General features: G+C 50.8%; 11 protein-coding genes across 11 annotated transcripts; 7 read left to right on the top strand and 4 right to left on the bottom strand.

Moving 5' to 3' along the window:
- The first annotated feature begins 234 nt into the window (after positions 1-234).
- Positions 235-2,840, top strand: STEHIDRAFT_117492 (uncharacterized protein). The gene is made up of 13 exons (XM_007298830.1): positions 235-584; positions 641-730; positions 785-856; positions 920-1,047; positions 1,116-1,441; positions 1,504-1,528; positions 1,584-1,710; positions 1,767-1,792; positions 1,853-1,960; positions 2,014-2,167; positions 2,222-2,249; positions 2,303-2,336; positions 2,398-2,840. The coding sequence occupies exons 1-13, from the start codon at positions 296-298 to the stop codon at positions 2,791-2,793; spliced, it is 1,803 nt and encodes a 600-aa protein (XP_007298892.1). The 5' UTR covers positions 235-295; the 3' UTR covers positions 2,794-2,840.
- A 176-nt stretch (positions 2,841-3,016) lies between these two features.
- Positions 3,017-3,729, top strand: STEHIDRAFT_71286 (uncharacterized protein). The gene is made up of 4 exons (XM_007298107.1): positions 3,017-3,053; positions 3,112-3,218; positions 3,302-3,376; positions 3,441-3,729. Exons 1-3 carry the CDS (start codon positions 3,031-3,033, stop codon positions 3,349-3,351), a joined length of 180 nt encoding a protein of 59 aa, XP_007298169.1. The 5' UTR covers positions 3,017-3,030; the 3' UTR covers positions 3,352-3,376; positions 3,441-3,729.
- Positions 3,730-3,949: 220 nt separating this feature from the next.
- Positions 3,950-6,829, bottom strand: STEHIDRAFT_89511 (vacuolar protein 8). The gene is made up of 10 exons (XM_007298239.1): positions 6,758-6,829; positions 6,618-6,704; positions 6,325-6,561; positions 6,137-6,259; positions 5,959-6,081; positions 5,786-5,908; positions 5,593-5,721; positions 5,032-5,529; positions 4,824-4,982; positions 3,950-4,771 (listed from the first exon to the last, which is right to left on the bottom strand). Exons 1-10 carry the CDS (start codon positions 6,789-6,791, stop codon positions 4,410-4,412), a joined length of 1,875 nt encoding a protein of 624 aa, XP_007298301.1. The 5' UTR covers positions 6,792-6,829; the 3' UTR covers positions 3,950-4,409.
- Positions 6,830-7,575: 746 nt separating this feature from the next.
- Positions 7,576-8,139, top strand: STEHIDRAFT_47673 (alpha/beta-hydrolase; the record flags this gene model as incomplete). The annotated part of the gene is made up of 2 exons (XM_007298003.1): positions 7,576-7,857; positions 7,912-8,139. The coding sequence occupies 2 exons, from the start codon at positions 7,576-7,578 to the stop codon at positions 8,137-8,139; spliced, it is 510 nt and encodes a 169-aa protein (XP_007298065.1).
- Positions 8,140-8,440: 301 nt separating this feature from the next.
- Positions 8,441-10,841, top strand: STEHIDRAFT_89507 (uncharacterized protein). Its single transcript, XM_007298238.1, has 8 exons — positions 8,441-8,732; positions 8,834-9,088; positions 9,146-9,247; positions 9,303-9,467; positions 9,521-10,106; positions 10,179-10,304; positions 10,364-10,464; positions 10,543-10,841. Exons 1-8 carry the CDS (start codon positions 8,457-8,459, stop codon positions 10,741-10,743), a joined length of 1,812 nt encoding a protein of 603 aa, XP_007298300.1. The 5' UTR covers positions 8,441-8,456; the 3' UTR covers positions 10,744-10,841.
- A 217-nt stretch (positions 10,842-11,058) lies between these two features.
- STEHIDRAFT_136350 (uncharacterized protein) lies at positions 11,059-13,007 on the bottom strand. The gene is made up of 3 exons (XM_007298829.1): positions 12,728-13,007; positions 11,750-12,669; positions 11,059-11,696 (listed from the first exon to the last, which is right to left on the bottom strand). The coding sequence occupies exons 1-3, from the start codon at positions 12,780-12,782 to the stop codon at positions 11,328-11,330; spliced, it is 1,344 nt and encodes a 447-aa protein (XP_007298891.1). The 5' UTR covers positions 12,783-13,007; the 3' UTR covers positions 11,059-11,327.
- A 1,085-nt stretch (positions 13,008-14,092) lies between these two features.
- On the bottom strand, positions 14,093-15,299 carry STEHIDRAFT_117488 (CIA30-domain-containing protein). The gene is made up of 4 exons (XM_007298828.1): positions 14,961-15,299; positions 14,727-14,895; positions 14,429-14,666; positions 14,093-14,375 (listed from the first exon to the last, which is right to left on the bottom strand). Exons 1-4 carry the CDS (start codon positions 15,063-15,065, stop codon positions 14,171-14,173), a joined length of 717 nt encoding a protein of 238 aa, XP_007298890.1. The 5' UTR covers positions 15,066-15,299; the 3' UTR covers positions 14,093-14,170.
- Positions 15,300-15,449: 150 nt separating this feature from the next.
- STEHIDRAFT_89502 (ARM repeat-containing protein) lies at positions 15,450-18,133 on the top strand. The gene is made up of 10 exons (XM_007298237.1): positions 15,450-15,527; positions 15,587-15,613; positions 15,682-15,978; positions 16,082-16,330; positions 16,392-16,628; positions 16,686-16,800; positions 16,867-17,112; positions 17,169-17,506; positions 17,571-17,847; positions 17,943-18,133. Exons 2-10 carry the CDS (start codon positions 15,599-15,601, stop codon positions 17,945-17,947), a joined length of 1,779 nt encoding a protein of 592 aa, XP_007298299.1. The 5' UTR covers positions 15,450-15,527; positions 15,587-15,598; the 3' UTR covers positions 17,948-18,133.
- A 1,240-nt stretch (positions 18,134-19,373) lies between these two features.
- STEHIDRAFT_151799 (uncharacterized protein) lies at positions 19,374-20,533 on the top strand (the record flags this gene model as incomplete). The annotated part of the gene is made up of 4 exons (XM_007298827.1): positions 19,374-19,546; positions 19,601-19,933; positions 19,992-20,413; positions 20,472-20,533. 4 exons carry the CDS (start codon positions 19,374-19,376, stop codon positions 20,531-20,533), a joined length of 990 nt encoding a protein of 329 aa, XP_007298889.1.
- Positions 20,534-21,966: 1,433 nt separating this feature from the next.
- STEHIDRAFT_89500 (uncharacterized protein) lies at positions 21,967-23,551 on the bottom strand. Its single transcript, XM_007298236.1, has 6 exons — positions 23,535-23,551; positions 23,304-23,429; positions 22,924-23,242; positions 22,792-22,842; positions 22,603-22,729; positions 21,967-22,548 (listed from the first exon to the last, which is right to left on the bottom strand). Exons 2-6 carry the CDS (start codon positions 23,337-23,339, stop codon positions 22,452-22,454), a joined length of 630 nt encoding a protein of 209 aa, XP_007298298.1. The 5' UTR covers positions 23,340-23,429; positions 23,535-23,551; the 3' UTR covers positions 21,967-22,451.
- Positions 23,552-24,059: 508 nt separating this feature from the next.
- STEHIDRAFT_46412 (uncharacterized protein) lies at positions 24,060-24,613 on the top strand (the record flags this gene model as incomplete). The annotated part of the gene is made up of 3 exons (XM_007297939.1): positions 24,060-24,347; positions 24,418-24,489; positions 24,560-24,613. The coding sequence occupies 3 exons, from the start codon at positions 24,060-24,062 to the stop codon at positions 24,611-24,613; spliced, it is 414 nt and encodes a 137-aa protein (XP_007298001.1).
- Between the last annotated feature and the right edge of the window lie 237 nt (positions 24,614-24,850).

The following is a 24,850-nucleotide window of genomic DNA, read 5'->3' as shown; positions in this document are numbered from 1 at the left end:
GTCTGGAGACTCTAGAGCAAATTTCCACGAGCCAAAATCCCTCTCGCTCCATCATAAATGTAGCAAGTTCAAAGTAGAACAGGAGAAAGGCAAACATAAACGCTCAACTTTCAACGTTCCTGCGGGGATCGGACAACGAAGCATGCTATCAGATAAGATAAGCCCGTGCAACAGGGGCTGAGTGCCTCTGAGCGCGCGGTGCAAACGCGACTTTTACCTCACGGACGAGAACCACGAGAATATATATGACCATGTACCAACTGGAGTCTTCTGTTCTTTCTTTCTGACCGCCATCATGCCAGAGCTTGAGAAGGCGGAGCAGGATAACCGACGCGTCCAAGCAGGCCCTTCGAGCTCCAAGTTCAGGCCTCTCTTCCCGAATGTCGCTGTCGTCATCCTTGTCTTTGGCTATCTTAGCTTTCGTACCTTCTCTGCATTGAAGCAGAATTTCGTCGAAAATTCCAACTCATACGCTCTGTGCTCGCCAAGCGGAACTGCCAAAATTTACACGGTTGATGCTGACAACAGCGTCGTGGAATGTGCGTACGTGAATGGAGAGAGGTTTGCTGACGTTGGAACCCTAAGTAAGCAATCCATTCTACCTGAACGAATATATTTATGAACGTGTTTTTGACTGTAGCTGATATTTATGAGAAACATTCTGGGCTACTGAAGCCTCTCAATGTCCGACATATCCCCGAGGGTACAGTGGTGATACCTGGCATGACAGGTTCGTTGAAGAGAGCGCAATTTCCATGTACAACTGTGACCTGGAACTTCACAGACTCCCACGTCCACGGGCTTCATTATGGCCTGCTTAAGCAGCTGCCTTTGGGTGGAACAACGACGGTAGAAGGTATGATTGTTGTTCTATATATCTAGCTCCTGCACATTGACTAGAACGACACTGTGTGTTTAGAGACGCTGAAGAAAGTCCGAGCATTCGTTGAGAGCGATCCCGACATTCTCAACGACAAGTCGTTCTACATCATGGGATTTGGATGGGATCATACCAAGTGGGCGAATGGAGACCGATGGCCTACATCCGTGAGGAGCAATTGATTTTCTCCCTACTAGGCTTCTGAGTTCTGATACGTACACGATCGACTACACAGGCCGATATGGCAGAGGATGATGTCCTCAAGGACAGGCTCATTGCTCTACAAAGTCACGATGCCCACGCGTTCTGGGTTTCTCCCGCAGTACTAGCTTCGATGGATGTACCTGATCATGTTGAAGGCGGTATAATCCAACGATACCCAGATGGGAGCCCTACCGGTGTCTTCATGGATAACGCGAGAGATATAATAGGGATTCCAACTCCGAGTGATGAATCCTTGATCAAGCGTTGGTCGTATACGGTAGAGGATTGCTTGGCAAACGGGTTCACAGGTGTGCATGATGCGTTGCTTCATCCCGACACGATCGATTTCTTCCACAAGTACGTCGTTTTGTTCTAGCAAATTCGACTTCCCCCTGAAGCCCATGTCCTTGGTAAAACAGACAAGCTGAGAAGAATGCGATCGGCGTGAGCCCCATCTGCCGTCTAATCTAACTTGGTCTCTTACTTACCTCCTCAATAGCTCCGTGTCTACGGCATGAGGGAGTTCGACCTCGGCACCACTGGTTATTGGGGGAATACTAGTGACAAGATATTCAACGCTGGAAACGATAGGTTCACCGTGCGCAGCGTGAAAATTGTCGCAGATGGTGCGTTTTCAATCCAATTGAGAGTTTTTTATTACCCTCTGATACCTCCGCAAAAGGTGCATTAAGATCCGGTGGGGCAGCAGTACGTATCACAAATTTATGTTGCTACATATAGATCATCCATGTCTTTTTGTTGTTGCAGTTATACGAGCCCTACACGGACAACCCATCATCTCGAGGTTTCTTCCGTGTCGGACCGGAAATTCTAAACGAGTATATTCCCAGGTTCATCGCTGATGGATGGCAAACGGTTTGAACTCCGCATAACTTCCCTGTTTGTGATCTCAAAGTCATACTCCTTAGAACGTGCATGCCATCGGAGACCGGACCAATGGTGCAGTCTTAGACGCTTTTGAGAAGGCGCTGAAGAATATCGACGTTAACGGGATTCGGCCGCGGATTGAACATGCTCAGATCATGAAGCCGTCCGACAGCGCTCGGTTGGGTAAACTTGGAGGTGAAGTTCTTCCCTTGATATAGCTGTCTGTATGTCTAACATCACGTCTCACAGTGATCTCGAGTGTACAACTCTCGCATGTGTAAGTTATGATCTTAGTATCCGGCTTTTTCCTCCTCATTGATCAAAAAACAGCACAAGCGACATGTGGTATGCAGAGGATCGCTTGGTGAGTATCATGGTCAAGACTATCCTTCATACACAATTCTTTCTCACTCACATAACCTAAGGGCGACCGAGTCGACACTCTATACCCTTTCCAGTCCCTCCTCAAATCGGGTTCGCGCATGACCCTGGGATCTGATTTCCCAGTCGAGGAAATGTCTCCCTTCTATGGCATGTATTCCGGTATTACGCGCCTCTCGCTCGACGGCACCTCGCCCAAAGGACCAGAGGGTTTCTTCCCAGAGCAGCGAATCTCGCGTCTTGATGCCCTTAGAGGGTACACTATCAATCCAGCCTATGCATCGTTCATGGAAGATGTGGTCGGAAGTATAGAGAAGGGAAAGAGAGCGGATTATGTGGTATTGGATAGAGACATGATGAGAGTTTCGGATAGAGAGGTGGCGGATGTGAAGGTGCTGGCGACGGTAATGGATGGCGAGGTCGTTTACGGATCGCTTTGACCACACTACTATAATTAGTTCTCAAACAATTCAAAGCACTCCTGTTATTGGTTTATGAAAAGGGCTACCACAGTTTGACCACAGTGCTAGTCAAATTCGTTACAAAATCGTTCAACGTCTAAATTGTGGCCAACTCATTTCGGAAGCAGATTCTTTGTTGAAACGGCAAAAGCCGGCTTACGCCACACCCGAACAAATCGAATTTCCGTGCGCGCAACTTGGGCTCGAAGTCACTCCATGGCAGCGAAGGCAAAAGCACGGTATGTCACCATCTCCACTGTTCTTACCTGGTCTAGCTGGCTAAAGAGTCTCATACAGGACTCTCATAGTCCGTCTCATTTCGACGGCTCAGACAGGGTTTTTCTACACCACACAACGCCTCCGACAGGGCCCAAGGCTCTCCGCCGTGAAGTATGACCCGCGGGGTGCGTGTTGTTGTGATCTTTCTTACTATCATAATCGAACTCAACCATGCCTCGTCCAAATGGACTTATAAACGGGATGGCAGTGAAGCAAAGAGTCCTGTTCGTGGAGAGCAAGAAGACCGGGAAGAAGTGAGGATGTTGGGGAGGATAATGTACTCGTGAGTCTGATTTCCTGCTTGTCGCACGTATCTCATCACAATTATCTGCCTGGATTTATTCCAGGACATAACGCTATGTGCACTTGACTAGAGCACTCTGACCATGCCGTCTCACACCTGAGTGATTGCCCAATCCAGACACTCTCCCTCAACACGCTGCCCAAAACCTCACCTACCATCTTCATAATTCCCTCGACACTCGCGCCATGTTATTGTCTTCATGAGTATGCAGATATCTTATACGGTTACCAAGCAATGATATTGGGATGGCCACCATTCTGCTCTTCGTCGCACGTGGTTGGGCCACGCCTTGTTGAACACCTCTTGACGCTGCATGTGCCAATTTGCCATTCTGCCACAAGCTCGAAGTTGTGCGGACGCGGTACAATTCTCCTTTGCCTTACACGCAACCCATTGGCTTGACTGCAATAAGTGAAATGACCTGACGTATATGGTTGAAACCCACGTACGCATCATATACTCTACTACGCAACACAGACTACCCGCACCATTCCCTACAGCGAGAAACTAGAAGTCTGAGAAACCGATACTGTCGGGCGTGTAAAAGGTCGAAGAACGGAGCGATACTAATGAGTCCTGGGGTGTGGACTACAAAATGAGGAAAAACAAGGAGCACGGGGGAAACAGACGGAGAGGAGGCAGCAGTGGATGTAATGGCGCAATAATACGGTCGGTGGCGCCGAGAGAGACTATATGAGAGTAAACCAATATTTGACACAGGAAGACCGAGTATTAGAAAGTTGTACATATGAAGGTCAAATGATGGGACAGGGACAGAGACGGAAGGAATGTACGGCTTGGGAGAGACGATCCGAACAGAGAAAACGATGAACAGGAATAAATGAGCCAACATATGGATATGGGATGCAAATGCTCATGCGGAGGTGCATAAGAAGATAGAAAACGAATGAGAAAAACAGTCCGTCTCCGATGTACCCGCACCCGAGTTGCCCACAACCTCAAAGGCAAGGACGTAACAATGCAGACCAGATAGCAGAGTAAATGAAAACCATTAGTGGAATTTGCCACTACCACCAAACGCCTCCCTCACACTCTTCCGTAGCTCCTCGTGCTGACTCCCGCTGACGTTGGAGTCCTGCCCTAATGAAGAGCCTGGTTGTATATGTGACGGGACGGAACCCATGATCATCTGCTCATCACCATCGACGAACTCAAGGATCTTCCGAGCAAGCATCTGGATCTCGCCCTGGCCATCGCCTGGCTCGGTCTCCTGGTACGAGTTTGCTTGTGAACGATGCGACCGTGGAGTACCGCCAACGGATGATGAAGGTGAGACGGAGCGCGAGTTACTCAGCTCACGGATGGTCGGAACCAAAAGACCAGAGTTGCGAATATTACTCATGAGTTGTGGGTCTGTATAATATGATTAGAAAGGTGCCCTGTGTGGTGATCAATTTGGGCTGACCTCCTGACTCCAACAGTTGGACAATAGTCCAAACCGCGATGTGCTGGAAGGTGGCATCGGGGCTGCTTAAGAAGCGATGGAGGTAGTGATGCATACCGCCGTCAGGCTTCTCCCAGACGTCATTAAATCCGGAATAATCATCGTTGGCAGATCGGCCATCTAGACATATAATCAGGAGTGTGATCATGTGAGGATTGAGGATGCTTACCTTTCGATGAAAGGTTACCCAACGCCGCAGCACTGTTCCCTTGGACCTCCGAGCTTGGCGAGTTCGTCAAGGGTATCAGAACTTCACAGATACCCATCTCGAGGAGTTGACCCTTCAGCTCGTCGCTGAGGGCGAGAACAGCCACACATGCCGTCATCTCGCTCTGAACGTTCATCGGCACCTCCAAAACCAAGTCCTTGATAGACTGAACCGCACCGGCCTTCACGATCGCGAGCTTGTTCTTCTCGGAGCTAGCAGCCAGATTGCGGAGAGTGGAAATGGCGTGGCATTGCACTTCTTCATTGTCCTTGAAGGAGAGGAGGTTGATGAGAGGCTGAAGGAAGCCTGATTCGATAATTGGAGATTCGTTCATGGGGTGAATAGACACGTTTCGGACACAAGCGGCAGATGAGAGGATGAGGGGAAGGTATGTTGACTGGAGCAGGCGAAGGAGAGGTTGCAGGCCATCGGCCTTGACAATCTCGAGTTGGTACTTCTCTGCATTTGTCCAGATCGCTTAGCTCAAGAAAATGAATGTGTCGGCAGTGAAGACCTGCTTACCGTCGCTAGCAAGATTTCGGAGCGCAAGCGCAGCTTGGCATTGTACCTTCAAGCTCTGGCTGTCCATAAGCATGACCAGGCTTGAAACGAGTTTCGGTTCGCTGGTGGCCAACTTCTTACGATTAGCCCCTAAGTTTGGCATACAAATCTTTAGTGCGCCCTATGAAGAAAGTCAGACAGATGATGTAGGTACCGTCGACTGCAATGTTGCTGAGGGCCGTAGTGCAGTAGTACTGGACATCGGTATCTGGTGAGTTCAGCAAGCTGACGAGTACAGGAATCGCGCCAGCGTTGACAAGCTGTTGTCGGTTCTCATCTACGAGGAGGTCAGTCTCTGCCAAAACAAATTTGGGAAGCAATCCTGACCGGAATGGGTCATGTTGAGAAGTGCTCCTGTGGCGTTTCGCTGCACGCGCATATCCTTTGAACGGGCCAGACGAGTGAGGGGTACAAGGGCACCAGACTTGGCGATCTTCGTTTTGTTGTCGTCTACACCGACCACCTGTGAACAATCACTTAAAATGGGAAAAAAGAATATACATACCATGAGTTGCCAAGTTTGTGACGCAGCCGACAGCGTTACATTGCACCTCCACATTAGGACTTAACATTTGTCGGATGAGAGGTTCCAATCCACCGAGTTTCACAATGAGAAGCTTGTTGTCCGCTACAGAAGTGTAACACGGCACCGATGAACACCGAGACGGAAAGCGACCGTCGACTTTGACGTACTATTAACCGCCAAATTGCCTAACGCAGCGCTTGCAGCCCGCTGCACCTCCGTATCGTGACTGCTGAGCAAAAACAGAATGGGATCAAGCGTGTCCCGCTTGACGGCCTGTACCTCCTTTTCGGTAATCTCTGCGAAAGCAAGGGCGGCGCTACGTTGGAGATCGACATTGTCGGAAAAGGAGAGTGTTGTGAGCGCGGAGAGAGGTGAGCCCTCGAAGAAATTGGTCGTTGTTCGGTCTGAACTACCCTCATCAGCGAGTGACCAGAGCGCAAGTAGAAAAGTATTGACGTACTCTCCAAGTACTGAAGGAGGTCTGCTACTGCTTCTCGCTCGTTTTCGAGCAGCAGAGGCTCGTAAGACTGGGACCGGCGCGAGCGAACTGTGGTACGATCTTAGTACATACATTAAGGAGAAAAGTAACAATGAACTTACAGCAAGAGTCACAACAGCTGGCGATGTTACCCATGGATGAGAAATATGATAGAAAGAGACGAGAGAGGGGGAGGGAGAGAAATACAGTTCGGTTCCAGTGGTCGGCCGTGGCGACTTGGTGAAGACAGGCTCGTCTTCCTGCATTCCCACGTGGCGTCACTTTCAAATCGCTCGCATAGCCGCCACCCCGGCCTTCAAGCTTCAAGTTCGCCACTCTCATCTTTGGCCAAGTCTTTTCCTGCCCGACACAGCAAATTGATACGTTCTTTTCCTCTGACTGAAAACAATCCATTCACAGTGCTTTAATTCCGCATACACCGATATGGCTATGTACATCCGCAGTGCTCGCAGTAGGCTCACACTGGACTGCGCCAGCTAGTTCCCATTCATTCCACCTCCCCAACAACTCTTTGGCGTCATAATTGCTCGTCTAGATCCTCTCAAGATGATACTGTTTCTCTGTGATGCTATGCCGTGTATGATGTATAAAGGTCAATGTGGTCCATTGCCTCAATAGTATTGACTTCATGGCCACTATACGCATACCAGCCGCCGTCGTCTCACAGGCTCAGCAGAGTACTGTCATTTTCCTACATGTGTGTAGTGCTATGCAGCCCATTATTTCTTGATTGAGACTTATTATGAGACCAGGGCTTCGGGCAGAATAACGAGCTGTGGCGGCAGACTGTGCGGGGCTTGGCCTCGAGATTGCCCACCGTGAATTGGATTCTTCCTCAAGCGTTGGTACCCCTTGTCTATGCATGCGGCCATGCAAGTGAATCAACACTGATACATTTCACTACAGATCAGCTCATTCCATGATTGGCCTACCTGGCACATACTCGAGCTGGTTCAACACGACCAGCATGTCATCACACCATAGTGGCTGGGACGAAGCGGGGATGTCGCGCTCCGTGAACACAGTCGAGCACCTCATTCTCAGCGAAGTACACACAGGGATAGACCCGCGCAAAATCGTACTTGTTGGCTTTGGCCAGGGTGCCACGCTTGCACTTGTGGTTGCCTTAACCACTCTTCACGACCTGGGTGGCGTCGCTAGCTTGTCTGGGAGTTTGCCCCCCGGTCCCCAGGCGAGAGAAGTAAGCCCTTTCCCCGATCTACTCTGGCATCGAAATTATTAAACCACACTCCAGCAACTCATTCATGCGTATCCTACTGTGCCGATATTTTACGCTTACGGTCGTTTAGACACCGTACTTCCCCCTGCCCTTCACGAAGAGACCATGTGCTTCATTCGCGATGTACTTCGGTTGCCTTCTGATCGGCTCACTTTCAAGCGATACTGTAGCTTTGGTCACTCGGTTTCTGAGGCGGAAATATCTGATCTTTCGGACTGGCTGTCGAACATTTTGCATCTGTGACTTCGTCACGAACGATGGCGACAGGACTGAGGCTGATACCGGACATTTCGCAACACATTATCGGACATTGTCTCGTTGTACCATACTTCCACATACTAATACTTACTGGAACTCTTGTATGTCCAAGATTGTCGCGAACGAAACAAATATAATATATAGCAAATTATTTTTACTCAGGGGTTCTGGTGACAAACGTGGCGGTGGCAACAGCACTGCGACGCGACCAAATTCGTGGAGTCCGACTCACCTTCAGCACTCATCTTACAGAGTGCCCAACACTTTCCCTGACTCGACTGGAACGGCCTTGACGGGCATTCATGCTATTTTGCTTGCACCATATCCCACATCGTATTATCCGTCTATCGGTTTTTTCACACTCTCCAATTTCACTTCGAATCATGGCCCGCTCCGTCTCCTTCCTGTCGCCTTCGATGCCATCGAACCCGATCCACATGCCGGAAAAGATGGAAGTAAAACTTACGGAGGTAGAAGATCAGCTTTGTACGCTGCTTGACGATTGTAGGAATCATCTCGCTGAGACGCAAGGGAAGAATACAACTTGTCGTGTTGCGGGAGGTTGGGTGCGAGACAAGGTCAGTGGCCTTCTGCAACCCTTATCACACGTTTCTTCTGGCTCTATGTATATAATTGCAGATTATTGTGTTTGTTTCTTACTTATACTCATACAATTCAGCTCTTAGGGTCGCAAAGCCATGATATGGACATCGCACTGAGCGATATGATGGGCTACGACTTCGCCGTAGAATTCGCCGAATATGCAGAGAAAGTGAAGGACATACCCGTCAAATCGATAGCGAAAGTGAAGGGAAACCCTGGCCAGTCAAAACATCTGGAGACGGCGAAGACCGTGTTTATGGGGATTGAGCTGGACTTCGTGAACCTGCGGGACGAAGAGTATGCAGACGAGAGCCGAATCCCAACTAAAGTCGTCAGTCTGCCTCATTATTACTTACCCAGACATACAGTTGATATATGCATAATTCAGACATTTGGCACCCCACTGCAAGATGCTCTACGAAGGGATATCACGATCAACACTCTATTCTATAACGTACATACACGGTCCGTCGAAGATCATTGTGGCAAGGTCCGTGACTTATTTACTCCTTCCATCGCACACTTTTTAATATTGAGTCGAGCAGGGTCTTGACGACATGAGGAACGGAATCATAAGAACACCTCTTGAGCCGAGGCAGACTTTCTTGGACGATCCACTGCGTGTGATCCGCTGTGTGCGGTTTGCGAGTAGGTTTGGGTTCACGATGGTCTCCGAGCTCGAAGAGTCTGCTCGAGACATTGAAATTCAAGTGCATTCTTTTCCTTTCCCTGACGATGCTCCCACTTATTTATTTCCCGTAAGACTGCGATCACCCAAAAAATCACCCGAGAAAGGGTAGGAGATGAGATTGACAAAATGATGTCCGGTATGCCTGTCGAACTATTTCAGCGTCCCACAACTCATGGATCTCCATACCTAGGTCGCGATCCGCTTCGGTCTATCCAGCTCATCCATTCGCTTTCTCTCTTCCCGACAATATTCTACATTCCACCACCCATCTCTTCGACGCTCTCCTCCCAACCAACATCCTCTTCACATTCGGTCGCTTCTGCCACAATCCTACACGCCCTTCTGAACCCTTCAACTTCCCCGTTTCCATACCCTCCACTCCACGATCTCCTCACATCTCACACCGCCAGCTCTCCCTCCACCATCGCTCGTCTATACCTCTCCTGCGCACTCACACCATACCACGGGATAACATATACCGGGAAGAAGAATAAAATAGGCCCTGCAGTAGAAGCTGCTATCAGGGAAGGGTTGAAGATTGGGACAAAAAACCATTATTTGGACGGGATCCCGTCTTTATTCGCAGCCGCTGATCTGTTAAGGAGTCCAACATTGGATGACGAACGCTGGACATCACCGAGCGAGCGGGTAGCAATCGGTACGTGAGCTTTCCAACACCTCTCCGCCAATTTCTCCTGTCTTGATTTCCCATCTAATATGTTCTTCACAGGGTTGCTTTTGCGAAACATCTCTATCCACAATCCTCTCATTGATGCCCACTGGACAGTCTCGCTTCTGTTCTCGCTGGTGCAAGAGCTTGTCCCCCTGTACAATTCCGCAGAAGATAGCTTCGATGGTGATTCAAACCTCTAGACTGCGTATTTCTTGTTCGCTGACTTCATCTTACCTGTGTAGTCGATGCAGCAGCTTCCATCATCGAAACATACAACGTCTTTGTCACCCGCATCACGGAACTTGGACTCGATAAAGCCGTAGATTCAAAACCCATCCTCGATGTACGATCACCCCCTACCTCACCTCATTTTGTTTGCGAGTTATTTACTCATAATTACGTCCAACGTTCGTACGCACAGGGCCATTCGGTCTGTGCAATCGTCGGCGCCAATAAACCAGGAATTTGGACTGGATGCGTGCTCTCGGAAGTCGTGAAATGGCAACTCGATCATCCAGAAGGAACGAAGGAAGTATGTGCTGAATGGTTGAAGGAGGAGTTCAAGGCAGGGAGGATCGTGGTTGCAGATACGAAGGCAGGTGCCCGGGGAAAGAAGCGGTGATACTTACTCATTGCGAGGAGTGTCGTTTCGTGGTGGGCGTTGCGAGCTGTTATAAATAGTGCACGAAAATATGTTGTAAACACGTATAATTCCCAGATCTAGTACAGGCTTTGTAAATATGTGGCTACAAAGCAAGGCATAGGTGCTGGTGATACACTACGGTAGCGCAACAGTAATCGGAGGAGTGGCTGGACAGTGAGGGCCTCAGGAGGTCGGAGGCGTAATAGATACAGAAGGTCAGGCGATATCGGCAGTAGAGGTAAAATGGTTAAGTGTATGCTGATGTTGATGTTGGTTTAAAAAAATTATTGATGGGTTTTATGAGATGAGATCGATGAGATAGGATGGGACAGACTGCACATAGAAGGGAAAGATATCGTTGATAAATCGAACGAGCAGAAAGCGGACGTAGAGATACACGATGACGATAAGTAGACACAACGGATAATGATGAAGCATAGGAAGGCATGGGGCTAGTCGTATAAACAGGCGCGAAGGAGACAGGGAAACATAATGGGCATGAGTGTAACTGGAGGAGACATCGAGGGAACGAGGGAAACCAGCCTAAGGCTCTGAACTCAAGATCAATCGAATTGCAGGACATCCGGCATGAATACGTCCTTGGGGTCGAGGCACGGGCTTGCAGAACGAGGGAAAGATTCGCATGCAGCTTGAGGCCAGCTCCAGCTGTTGAAGAAGTTAGTCGAACCCTCTCCAGCATAATCTTCAAAGCAGTCATTCTGCATGAAGAGGCCGGGAGCCCTAGTAGGGTCCCAGGCATCGGGAGAGGAGCTGTCGAAGAAAGGCTCGTAGTCGTTGGACATGGTGGGCAGGAACGGAGACGAGTCGGAGGAGGATGAAAAGGTGTCCGGGGAAAGGGCGGGAAGATGAAGTCCAATGAAGTCTGCAACGTAGTGGGGCGTGAGGTTTGCGGGCAGAGTCTCCTGGACAGCCTGTGAGACAGCTGATTAGTGGGAGCTCCAATCGCAAAGGCTGAGGCACGTACCTTGACAGTTGCCTCAGAGAGATCTAGAGGCGGTATCGCCTCGGTGGATACGTATCCAGTCTCGTTCTCAGAGAGCGACGAAGAGGCCTCATTAGTGGGCACAGAGTCGGGAGTGGAAGCCTGAACGGGAACGGGGCTTTCGATGACGGAGGTGTTCGGCACCTCACGCTTGATCTGTCGACGAGACTTGACCTTCTTAACAGGACCCGAGCGACGACGAGTGGTAGAGGGACGAGAGAAGGAGGAACGTGAAGCCTTGCGAGGTTTGCGCGGAGCGTAATCGGAATCGTCGCCATCCATGTTATCGGCAGTGGCGGCTTCCAAGCTCAACCTCGTCATCTCGTCCTCGAGAGCGACTCCCTCTATACCACTGATGAGCAGTGCCGCAACCGTCTTGCAGCGTGCCTCCTCGCTGCCAGAGTCACCCTTGACCTTCCGTTTCGGCGCCTTCTCCCTCCGACTGAGAGGTGCGTACTTGTAGTCGGGGTAAAGCTCTGCGTGACGACGCTTGGCCTCATCAGCTATGGCCCTGTACGGAGCGCGCTGTTGCTCGTCGAGTTTGTTCCAGCAATGGCCCACGATCTTGCTGATGTTGCGATGGTCGCGCTCGAGGGTGCTAGTGATCTTACGCTGCGACCACATGTGAGAGCGATAGATCATGAAGGCGTTCGGAGGACGCGGGATGTGGCCTGCCTTACGCTTGCGACCATGCCTGGTGGTGACGATAGCGCGATACTCTTCGGAGGAATGAGTGACGAGAGAGGCCACGGCAGCGCATGAGGCCAGAACCTCCTCTCGAAAGGTGAGTGGCACGGCAAGTGGCGTGTGTGGCGCAGAATCGGGAGGGGAGAGGGGGCTAGGGGCCTCGGAATCTGCGGATGGGTAGAAGGCGAGACCGTCCCAGTCGGTTCCTACATGTCCTAAATAGGTAATATGGTTAAGTTGGGACCCACAAGGACCCACAACGGAAGCACGTACCGTATGGCTGAGCGGACAGACGACGTGAGCGGCGGACGTTGCGGACGGCGGGCATAGTGGGTTATTGCGGTGGTATGGAAGAAGCAAAGGGCGCAAAAGCAGCGAGTGGCTCAGGACAATGGTGGGGGCTCGGGATGCTTTGGCCATGGCTGCTTTCTGTGAGCTTTTGTAGCAACTGGCGAAGGGGAAGTTCCCATCGTATATTTACCGTTTTGGAAGTCTAGCACTTTGCTCATCTGTTTGCTCGATCGTGAGGAAGACGCGAGGAGGACTTCGCGCCAAGTGGTTGTGCCAAAGGATGTCCAGATTTGGGTTCGGTGGCGGCGAGGCGATGCGAGGCGTGGAACTGCTCACCTAATCAAATTTGTCCTCGCTTTGTCCCGTTCATCAAAAGCCAACTTCTCGGCGTAGACCCTCATTGTTCGCCATATCCGACTCACGCTCCTCCACAAAGCTCCACTAGTGCATTTCTAGCCATTTTCTACTATTTGTTCGTGGTGCTGGGTTTATCGTCTTAGACCATGGGGTCTAACATTATGCCGGCATCTCGAACGGCAGACGTTTCATTTGCCGTATCGACGAACACAATCAAGATCCACTTGCCATAGAGGGAAGAAGAAGGATTCCACGACCCAAATGGGTGCTTAACTCGATGGTGAAGGGGGCCACGACGTGCTCTCTCGGAGAGTGATCTTCCAACCGCTCTATGGATCTCGGCTGGCTCGTCCCAACGACCGCATGCCCCTGCGGATTCATCGCGGCCTTACAAAAAGCATGACGACGCATGAACGACGCGTTTCATTCTTCATTATTGGTGGCGTGCAACCAAGTAACCGGAGGTTGTCCTATTTTCTCTCTGGATAATATAACCGTCGTCTTACATATCGCATTCTTGTATGCTTTCCTTGATTTATACTGCATTTGACTGCACAGCCTTCTTCCGAACACAACTCTGAGTTCGGTACTCGCCCTGTAGAATGTGTTTTTCGAGGTCCCCTCCAGGCTGCAAGTGCCAGGAGACGTGAGTGTTCTCGGATGTCTTCTCGTCCGAGTCAATCCATATCGATGAGTCCTGAGTCCTGAGGATAGACATATCCACCAGTAGGACTCGTCTAGAAGGTCTGTCTGAGCCACCCGTGGTAACATTGGTGGGTGGTACCCTTCATTACCGTGTACCCTCGTGTTGTCCAAAGGCATGTTAAATGAACGTGAACCATAACTCTCCCGGACCGCCGAAGTCACGTAAGGGGCTCAGAGCGCTCATGACGAGAACATCCGGAAGCAGTGTCGAGGAGTCAGGGGTCTTCTTTGTACCCCATATAAGGCTAATTGTCTCACCTACGTGCCGAAACAAGACAATGTAGGGCGATTCTTCCATACGTGACGTGTTTTGTTTTTGGAGGAAGAGACCATGACTGCATATAATACGAAGAAAGAAAAACTTCACTGAATTGTGCATTGTCTCCAAAGTTCGTTGAGCCACCCAGCCCGTGCTACACTCAGATGGGCTCTGCCTTCATTACTCTCGTATGACCCTTCTTCCTTTTCATCCACAGAAAATACCATATCTTCTTCCAGTTGAAGTGCCTTCGTCACTGAGAGGGATCGAATGGAAAGCGAAAAATTGCCCTGCTGATCTCCAAAGAAACTTCACGACCGTCATTTAAGCCCTAAATGTATGCTAGGGATCGAACAACGAACCTACGGACCATGAAGCTGAAGCGTCTGATGGACTTGAGATTCACAGATGGTGCGTCTGGCATGTCGCGACCTCGATACGTAGCTCTGAATGCAGACCACGGGATATATAGTCGTTTTGAAGAGTCAATCTGTCCATCTACGCTGAAGTCGTATTCATAGGAGATGGTCGACTGTTCCCTACCCGTGTCGGGGTCCGGGGGGAGTAATGTGTCCTTCAAGGTGAGGGTATAACGCAAGTCTACGGAAATACGTCTCAGTACATGGGAAGTGAATTCCATAGGATTTCTTACATACTGACCATCAGCGTTTTCAACATCGAGTAATAGACCGTCGAATTCCGCCAGATTCCAAATTTCTGTATTCGTTGCAGTTCGTTGACTAGCGAAACCTGCACCTCCCAGCGCTGTAATGTCAAGGTTCCCGTGGAAAACTGCGGTACGCGCTAGGCCCCCTGCGGAGAGGTATGACTTCGGGAAAGGGGCTTTCAGATTGGCATAATAAACGAATGGAATGATATCATGCCATGGCATACCTGAGATTTGCCGCCTCGCACACGGTCGTCGCTAGCGGTCCATTCTTGAACGACCCATGGTTGGTTGCCTCCGAAAAGGGCCTTTTGGTTTGTATAAACATGCATCTACACACCGCTTCAAAGAAATTAAAGAAGAGAGAGAAAGCGTCTGGACTTGGCATAGTTGATGGGTGGAGCACCTTCAAAGCAGGATCGGGTGTGGCGTCACCAGCCACGCGACTGCCTTGCGCCCAGTCCCGCAAAGGAGCGTACGAGTATGCCGCGAGAAGCAGCCAGTTTCATGATGGATCAGACTTTGAGAAATACCAGGAAAAGTTGTCAGAAATTTCGATGCATTGCACAAAGAAGTTTTGGGAGGTCGAACATGCGATCGGTGTTAGCGGTGGTTAGCGGTGAGATGCAAGATGGAAGTGGCCGGTGGCTGGACCTTGGGCCAGATATCGCTCGAACAGGCCGGATACGGAATTCTGTGCTCAACGATCTCTGAAGCTCTAACCTCTTGTCCACTCACCACCGCACGTCACCTTTTCATTCCCTGTAACGCGCCTCTTGTCTGTACAAATATCGGTACGTATGAAATTGTAGTAATTACTCGACTCTTGGTTGAGACTGCGCTCGTTCTACAGATCAATTCCGCCATGGACACAGACGACGTTCGTCAATCTCTCTTTCTCATATACATGGACCCATAAATCCCAATTACAACGTCTCCCTACTTCAGATCGCGCCAATTGCTCTGCTTATGGATGAGCTCCGTTCTGAGGACGTCCAGTTGCGCTTGAATGCCATCCACCGAATTTCCACCATCGCGCTGGCCCTGGGCCCTGATCGTGCTCGAGAGGAATTGATTCCTTTCCTTCAAGACTCAGTCGATGATGAGGATGAGGTACTGTTGGCTCTGGCGGAGGAACTTGGAAAGAGCTTTGAGGAGTATGTCGGCGGTCCCGAGTACGCACACGTCTTGTTGGGCCCTTTGGAGAACCTGTCTGCTGTGGAAGAGACGCTAGTGCGAGACAAGGTACGGAATCACCTTCAGGATCGGTCATTGTGCATCTCTGATCCATCATACGACCTTTGTTGCTCTCGATATTCACCGTGGTCATCGGCGTGCAATTCGACAGGCGGCCGAATCAATCACCAAAGTTGCCGCCGTGCTTTCCCAGCAACAGATCGAGCAATACTACATTCCTCTCCTCAAGCGACTCTCACATGGAGAATGGTTCACTTCCCGCACATCATCTGCCGCTCTTTACGCGCCCGTCTACCCTAAGGTCTCTCCCTCCATCCAAGAAGAGCTCAGAAAGGGGTACACGGCCCTTGGGTCTGACGATACACCCATGGTTCGGAGAGCGGCGGCTAAGTGGCTCGGGGTGCGCGTATTTTGGTTTATTGGTGTTAGTTCGGGGTCTCTGACGATTGCACATGCTCTAGGCCTTCGTTAAGAACCTTTCGAAGCAGCACGTCCTCACTGATGGGCTGTCGATATACCGTCGTCTACAGGCAGACGACCAGGACTCTGTTCGATTATTGACGGTTGAGGACCTCGTTGCGATTGCGCAGCAGCTCTCGCCACCCGAGGTGAAGGAACAATTGCTAAAGCAGATCCGACAGAGTGTCTCAGACAAGAGCTGGCGTGTGAGATATATGGCCGCAACGAACTTCAACGCTGTGAGTGATCACTTGTCGTTGCATCGAACTCAAGTCCGGCTCATCACACCATTCTAGCTTTCCGAGGCTGTCGGTGTCGAGTTGGTGCGCGAGGAATTGGTGGGCCACTACGTGCAGTTGCTGAAGGATAACGAGGCGGAAGTGAGGACTGCCGCTGCTGGGCAGATTCCTGGTGAGTCGATGGACGCATTACTTTATAGATATATGTAAAGGAATCTCATGATTTTGCCACCCGCAGGATTGTCGAAGCAATTGGAGAGGGATGTGATCATTGCCCGCATAGTTCCATGCGTGCGTGACCTCTGCCAGGACAGCTCGCAGCATGTCCGCGCTGCACTCGCCAACCAAATCACAGGCCTTGCACCTCTCCTTGGAAAGGAGGCCACCACTGAACAGCTCCTCCCTCTATTCCTCCACATGCTCAAGGATGAGTTCCCCGAAGTCCGGTTGAATATCATCAGCAAATTAGAACAAGTCAACGAAGGTGCATACTTTCATATCTGCGTTATAGTAGTGCATTAAACTTCATGTGCCAAATAGTCATCGGCATCCAATTCCTCGCCGAAAGCCTCCTCCCCGCTATCATCGAACTCGCTGAAGACAAATCGTGGCGTGTCAGACAAGCCATCATCGAATACATACCCCTTCTCGCCACTCAACTCGGCAAGCCCTTCTTCGACGAACAGCTCGGCAACCTCTGCATGTCTTGGCTCGGCGATACTGTATACAGCATTCGAGAGGCGGCTACCGTTAACTTGCAAAAACTCACCGAGGTCTTTGGCGTTGATTGGGCTCGTGTGGCCATCGTTCCCAAAGTCGTGAACATGGGCGCTCACCCGAACTATCTTTACCGTATGACTACTGTGCAAGCCATCGGGGTATGTTGCATATCTATATATCGTCCACCGGGTCACAACCCTGATCATTTTCTTCGCACGATAGACGATTGCACCATCTTTGAACTATGAGATCGTCCACAATGAGATTCTCGAGGCTCTCCTCCATCTCGCCGGCGATCCCATTCCCAATATTCGTTTCAACGTGGCCAAATCCCTGGAAGTCCTCGCGACTACATACGGGAGCACGCCGGAAGGAAAAGCGATGATTCAAGACAAGATTTTCCCTGCTTTGGAAGAGCTGAAAAACGATTCGGATGCTGACGTGCGGTATTTTGCGACCCACGCACTCCAAAAGACCTCGGGCGGTGGGGATGGTTCGGGTACGTTCTCCCTTTTGTAGTAGCATCTTCGAAGGTATTGACCAGCGACCCCTTGTTTCAACCCCTTTTTTTGCTTGGCCATTGCCGGGTTGTAGGCTGAAAGGGAAGGCTTGGCGTCGTTGTTCCAGAAAGGGCAAGCGGGGATTGTTCTTGTCTGATCGTTCGGTTTCTTACACAGAGCAGCACAATTGGAGTGTCGGATGTCGAGTGTATATCAGTCAATTTTGTTCGGAACGGTTTGTGTGTAGATACATAATAATGTGGATCGTTCGTCTTGCAGTGTCTGCTTTTGAGTCGTCTGTCTGCCAACGTCAGAGACCGGGTAACCATGGAGTGGGATGGCTGTCATTGCGCCGGCGTCATACGCATATTCCAACGAACAGCCGAATGATGTCCCAGTATGTACCTGGTACCTCTCGATTTTCTCTCTGCTCTTTCTTTTCCATTCTTCTCTGCTATTACTTCTTTCAGTCTCTGAGAATGTTCGTCCATTCAACTGGAACGGGCACCGAAGACCGTCGTCCTCTTTTCTGATGTACCACAGCTCGAAGAGTTTTTTGTCGGAGAATGTGGACCCGCTTCTTACTTTTGAACGTTCCTGGGTTCCCGGTTCGTGTGGTACCGCTTCCACCAAGAGGCAAATCATTTACTTAACTGACATTTTGCGTTTGAACCTCACTGTGCCTGCCAGTGCCGCTGACAGGTTGTGTCACGTGCACTGTTACGGTGTACTTTCCATACCCACTGCCCAGTACTGCAGTGTTGACCCTGGCGACGACTTCACTTCCAGTCATGCATAGCTTTGCCTCATCGATGTCACTCAAAACCCAGGTCAAGGTCAGGAATCGAAAGGAGGGTTACCAACGTACCCATCAACGCTCTTTGATCACGATGGTTGAGGTAAGTCGTGGATTGATGTATGATGCTTGTCCTGACAGGTTCTGTCGGGAAGTCACATATCTCCCCGTCCGAAGCCCCGCGCGTTGCCCCTTCCGCCTCCAGCGTATAGGTTCTATTTGCTCTATTCTCCTCTCAGTTGTCATGCGAATAATCGTCGGGGTGATTGACTTGCGGTCCATGGATTATCGTCGCACCGTCTCCGAATTCGTCCATAAGCCGAGCTGATACTGGCTTAGCCTGTCCTGTCTTCAGACGGCGACTCATCATGATTCATAGTCAGCATCTTTTGTGTACGATGGGGACGCTCATGGTCCAACTGATGAGGCCACAAAAAGCACGATTTTGCATACTAATTCCGTGAAACACGAATACGGCATGACCAAGATGGGACACGCATGGGCCGTGGGTGTGCTTCCCCACCCAACCGTATGGCTAGAGCAGGCACAACACTCTTGTGATCTGGAGGGTGAACACAAATTCCCCAATCAGTCTAACAGCCCGAGAGATGGCGCCGAGGGGTGTATAAAGAGGACAAGGTCGTCGACGCCCGGTTCCACAACTAGGATTTCTTCTCTTTCCTACCCCTTGTCTTTTTGTCGTTCCTTCCCCCCACACTCTCTTTCACGATGACTGTCATTCCTCGTATTCTCGCCGTTTTCGCCATCGTCGCGTCTGCCACAGCTACCTCCTCCAAATCGAACTCGGGCTCCAGTTCCAGCTGCAGTTCGAACGAGTTCTGGTTCTCCTTCAAGAGCTGCTGTCTCGCGGCTGGGACCACTTACTCCAAGGGCTCCGCCCCGTATGTTTTCTGTCCTTTATGTGACTTCTGCTAGCCCTAATTCTAGTATCTTAGTTCGGAGAAGACTTGCCCTACCTCCAGTGGTAACTGGTACTGGTCCGACGAGAAGTCCTGTTGTTTGCCCCAGAGCGAGCCTGAGGATGACAATCCAAGCTGCCCGTCGACCCACGAATGGGATTCCGGCAACTCTTGCTGCAACCAAAAGAGGGACACCACCACCACCGTTACATCCTCGACGCACACCACCTCGACGCACACCACTTCGACCCCCACATCGTCCGCCCCTGCCACGACTGGTTCCTCCACCTGCTCTAACTCAGAGTTCTGGTTCGAGCCGAAGAGCTGTTGCTTGACCCCCGGTTCCAGTGATGGCAAGGGCTCTCCTCCGTAAGCCATCGTGTCTTATGATTGCATCTTACGGCTTTTCTGATTGTTGCGTTTGCAGCTCCGGCAAGTCGTGCCCTACCTCGGATGGTGATTGGTACTGGTCCAACAACAAGTCCTGCTGCCTCCCCAAGACCAAACCCTCCGCCCCGACCCCGACTTGCTCTTCCGGATGGTCTTGGGATCACAGCAACAGCTGCTGCAGCGGCGGCGGTTCTAGCACTACGACCTCTTCTAACCCCGGCCCATCCCAGAAGTCGCACAAGAAGCGTAGTCATGCGTCTCGCGGCTCTACTCTCTGCCCCACTGGCCTCGATGCGTGCCCCATCAAGGGCGCCCTCGGACTTTCCTCCGACTACGAGTGCATTGATACCACCCAGGAACTCGAGTCTTGTGGTGGTTGTGCCTCGACTGGCGCTGGTCAAGACTGCACTGCTATCGAGGGCGCTTGGAACGTTGCGTGCAATGCTGGCGCTTGCGCAGGTGCGTTCATACCATCATCCTAAATCCTAGCCGTTACTGACCCGATCTCCAAACATAGTCTACAACTGCATGAGTGGCTACAGGCTCGCCGCCGACAAATCCTCTTGCGTCGCTTTGTAATTGTGCGCCTTTGTTCAGGGACTTTTCTTGGTTTCATTCGGCTTCTACGGACCCAGCATTCCTTCTCCTCGCTTGTCAAGCCTTCATTTCCAGTCACGTATTTACGTTGACTTTGACACCCGGTGTGTATAGACGGACTTCACCTTGACTTGGACCATATGGTTGTCAATACGGCTTTAAACCCTTTATTTTCGGACTATCATAGCGAAAGGCTTTTTCTACAATTTACACTTCATATTACTGCGTTGTTGGTTAAATTGCGTCGCTATTCCCTGTGTGTACGTGCAATGTACGTGCGCCCCACCTTTCCCAATTTACCCCAAATACCATTGCTCTGCATCAGCCAAGCATCACCTCCGGGGTCGTCCCCCATGGATCGAGATTCGATCGCTCCTTTCCCCGCTTCCGTCGTCCATTTGTGGGTTCCGTGACTGCTCCGAGGTGCGCTCCACCGTCCGCTGCGAGGAAGTAATAAGGTTTGTCGCGCTCATGGCCGCCTCGCCCGCCGTATAAAGTCGTACAGCGAGGTTCAAAACCTTGCCAGTCGTTTCTTGCTCCTCGACCACGACCATCCCGCCCGCCGTTTCTTCTCTTCGTTCATCGTTCTCTCTACTCAGCTCTTCTTCAGCGCTAGACGCATCGCCCGCTTTTCAATCATCCAAAGTCGCCAAGTCTATCAGCTTCATCATGCCCTCTCCTTACCGCATTCTTGTCGTCGCTGCTCACGCCGCCGCCATCGCCTTCCTCTTGGCCCCGCCAGGCGCGCAGGCATCCCCCATGCCTATGCCTCTGTCTAGCTACCTTGTTCGGACAGTGTCCGACGCCACTCCTCGCTCTGAGCCTTCGCTGTCACTCGTGTCCAGGGGTGCTTTGGGTCTGGAAGATCTGCCAGTAGCGGGAGCTTCGGACTCCCCCACCGTCGTGCCCGCTCTCGCTCGTGATATCAACACCTCCAACATCCTCAGCGAGATCAACATCCTGAATACCTACTACAATGGCGCTAGTACAAACTCCAAGAACTTGAGTGCGTCTTATCCACTTCACAATTCGTTTCTGTTCCGCACTCTGATGTGTCGTGCTATTTCACCAGAGTCGTACGCCTCCCAGGCATCATCGAATGGCAATGACCCCGCCTTCCAGCAGCAGTGCAAAAACGAGCTCACCGCCTATCAAGCAAACAATCAAGGCTTCCAGACTGCTCTTGCTCAGCTCGCCGGTGGCTCTGAGTCCGACAAGGGCCTTGCCTACTACGACAAGAACAACGACCTCGAGACGCTGCTCAAGGACTACGTCAACCTCAACAAGGACACCCTTAGCGACGTTACCAAGCTCACATACAGCATCCCGGTTCTTGGTCCCATTCTCGGCCCCAGTGAGTATCTTCAACTGTATATAGCCCCGCCACTATCTTTACTCACGTTCATGCCAGTTGTCTACGAGATCAAGTGTATCCTCGATGGTATTCTCGATGCCACGGAGGACATCACAGACGACCTTCTGAATCAGCTCGGCCCTCTCCTCAACCCGGTCATCGGCGATTACCAGACCGCGTCTTGCAATATGGCATCGTTGAAGCTTGGCAATATTTGTATTTTGTGATTTGAACGGACGATTTCCTTTTGTCTTCGCGCTGTACAACCTATAACCCGACGCTGACGATCTTCGCAATGGCTGCATCACGCGCTGGACCGTGCTCATGTATCTGTTGTGTTGTAATCATCTTCATTCTCGCACTGTATCCTTACTAGACTGTATCACTCTTTTGTACTACATACCTTACTATACCTGTGGGACATTGGGACGGGGCGCGGGGCGACTGTAGCAACAACCCGTCTTCGGACACAGAAATGTCATGGTCATAATACTCCCACATTCGCGTGAAGGACGAAACTATATAGCGGATACAAGCAGGCATTCGCTACTCCTCTTGTAGCCATTGCTCCGCGAGTGGACCGACTCCGGGTAAATGAAAGCGAGCGAGGCCGTTCTGTGTCGCGTCCTTGTAGGCTTGATATCTGAGGTATGGGATTGTTAGTCAAAAACGGAGAAAGGCATCAGGGAAAACATACGCCATAAATAATGCTGAACCGACGAGAAGAAGTGTGAGAATGGTGCAAAGGAAGGAGGGGAATCCGACAATAGACGCAAATATTCGGAAGAGAAGCAATGGCGTCGTGAGCATCGCCGACTGATATGCTGCCATGCGAGATAGTTGGTTAGAGGGCAGTTTACTTATGGGAGAAATGTGAAGTATGTACCGTGGAAGCGAACATAGTCGTTGTGCGTCTCGAATATGAGCAATGCTAGTGCTATGTTATGCAAAAGCGAGAGGGAAGGGCGAAGGACTGAGCCATCGTACAATATTCAAATGACTGAGAGGGTAAACTCACCAGATATAGGTCCCAATATATAAGCAAATGCGGCTAAGAGGTCCACACGCATGTTATACCGCGTCTCCCACAAGTTTCGCTGGTCCTCTGCGTCATCGGAGCCTATGCCTCCTGCGGCGGACGTGTTCCACGATGGTACAGCGCCAGATTGGTACGATGATGAGGACACAATATTTGCAGCATTAGAAGAGCTGGAGACGGATGCTTGTTGAGAGGAGTTATGAGTGGGAAACCATGGTCGGGTGAAGCGAGATGAGGAAGAAGGTTGACTTGGAGAGTGGCCCCGCGCTGCAAGCGGTTGTTCGTCTGGTGGGGGTCTCTGTAGCGTGGTCCATTTGCGTTGGTAAGCTATAGCTTTACGTTAAATGTTAGGAGCTCACATAGGGTGCGAAGGAACCTGCAAAGTTGGAGTTCATTGGATGTAGAGGTGCTGTACAAGTATGAATGGTCGCAGTAGTATGCGTATCACGCTCCGAACGCTATCGGCGAATGCCGAAATGAACGATCTACCACATTTTGGGCCACACGAGCATTTCGTTCCAACGGATACAACGGCGCGCACCTATTCTGTCTATGGCTATAGGATAATGGGAAGTATAGCATCTACTGACTTGGAATTCAATGAGGCGATACAGTAAATTCTGCCCGCAGTGGAAACACCGTGAACGAGGCCTGTTCCTTTCGCTCCCGGGTGAGAAGAAATAAGACTAGTGTAAAACAGTAGTGGAATGGAAGAAGTAGAACTCGACTGGCAAAGACGTATTTTAGCATGATACATCAGAGTACACAACCAAAATATGAGTCTTTACGACAAGTGGGAGTACGAAGTGTTGCTGACAAATCAACGAGCCGGAGAACCCCGCAAAGAACCGCCAAGGCGCGTCGTCGTCGACAACACCATCCAAAGCCCGTGAAGAGGTCAGCAAGAAAAGCCCGCAAAAAAGATGGTGAGTGTACTCGCATGCTGCTCGTGGAAGATGTGGGCAGATAGAAGGGGAGGGTTTGGTAGCAGAGAATGGCAGGAAAGCGTTGGATGGACTCGAGCAGGCGTGGATGACGGACTGGCGTCAGGGAGGGAGGCTTAGGTCGCAGAGAGTTCGTATGACTGACTTGCTGTTATTTCTCTCTCTCTGATCATGCAGGACGCCTCCGCTCCCGTCACCATTCGTACTCGCAAGTTCATCACAAACCGCCTCCTTGCCCGTCGTCAGTTTGTTGTCGACGTCCTCCATCCATCACGGCCAAACGTCCCCAAGTCCGAGCTCTCTGAGAAGCTTGCCGTCATCTACAAGACCGAGAAGGACCGTGTCGTTACTTTCGGTTTCAGGACACACTTTGGTGGTGGACGCAGCACTGGTTTTGCTCTGATCTACGACGATGAGGCTTCGCAGAGGAAGTTCGAGCCCAGGTACCGCCTAGTCAGGGTACGTCCATATTGGTGGTCTTCTCTCCAAATCAGATCTTTCTCAACTTGGTGGACATGTGTGTATCCAGGCTGGTCTTGCGACCAAGGTCGAGAAGGCCTCCCGTAAGCTGAGGAAGGAGCGCAAGAACCGCTCGAAGAAGGTGCGTTATCCGTCTTGTTTACCGCCGACCCGCCTTTCCTCATTCTCCATTCTTCACCCTTGTGCTACAGTTCCGTGGCACCAAAAAGGTCAAGGCTGCCGAGCCACAGAAGAAAGGCAAATAGTCGGATCGCCTCGGTGTTACGGGCTATTGCTGTTATCTTCTTCGCATTGCATGTTCATTATCCAGCTTTCATGGGTGTATCCATACCGCACATGCCTCTCCTTTTCCTCTCGCCATGAATCTATGCGTATGATGCTCTACGCTCTGGACGCGCTCGGAACTATTAGTCTGGGGATAATGGCACCTTCTGTATGTTAGGTCATAAGTGAAGTGCATTCCGTGCGCCCAAGAAAGATTA

Source organism: Stereum hirsutum (genome assembly GCF_000264905.1).
Source record: "Stereum hirsutum FP-91666 SS1 unplaced genomic scaffold STEHIscaffold_1, whole genome shotgun sequence".
Classification (NCBI taxonomy): Eukaryota; Fungi; Basidiomycota; class Agaricomycetes; order Russulales; family Stereaceae; genus Stereum; species Stereum hirsutum.
This window is presented reverse-complemented; position numbering and strand designations above follow the sequence as displayed.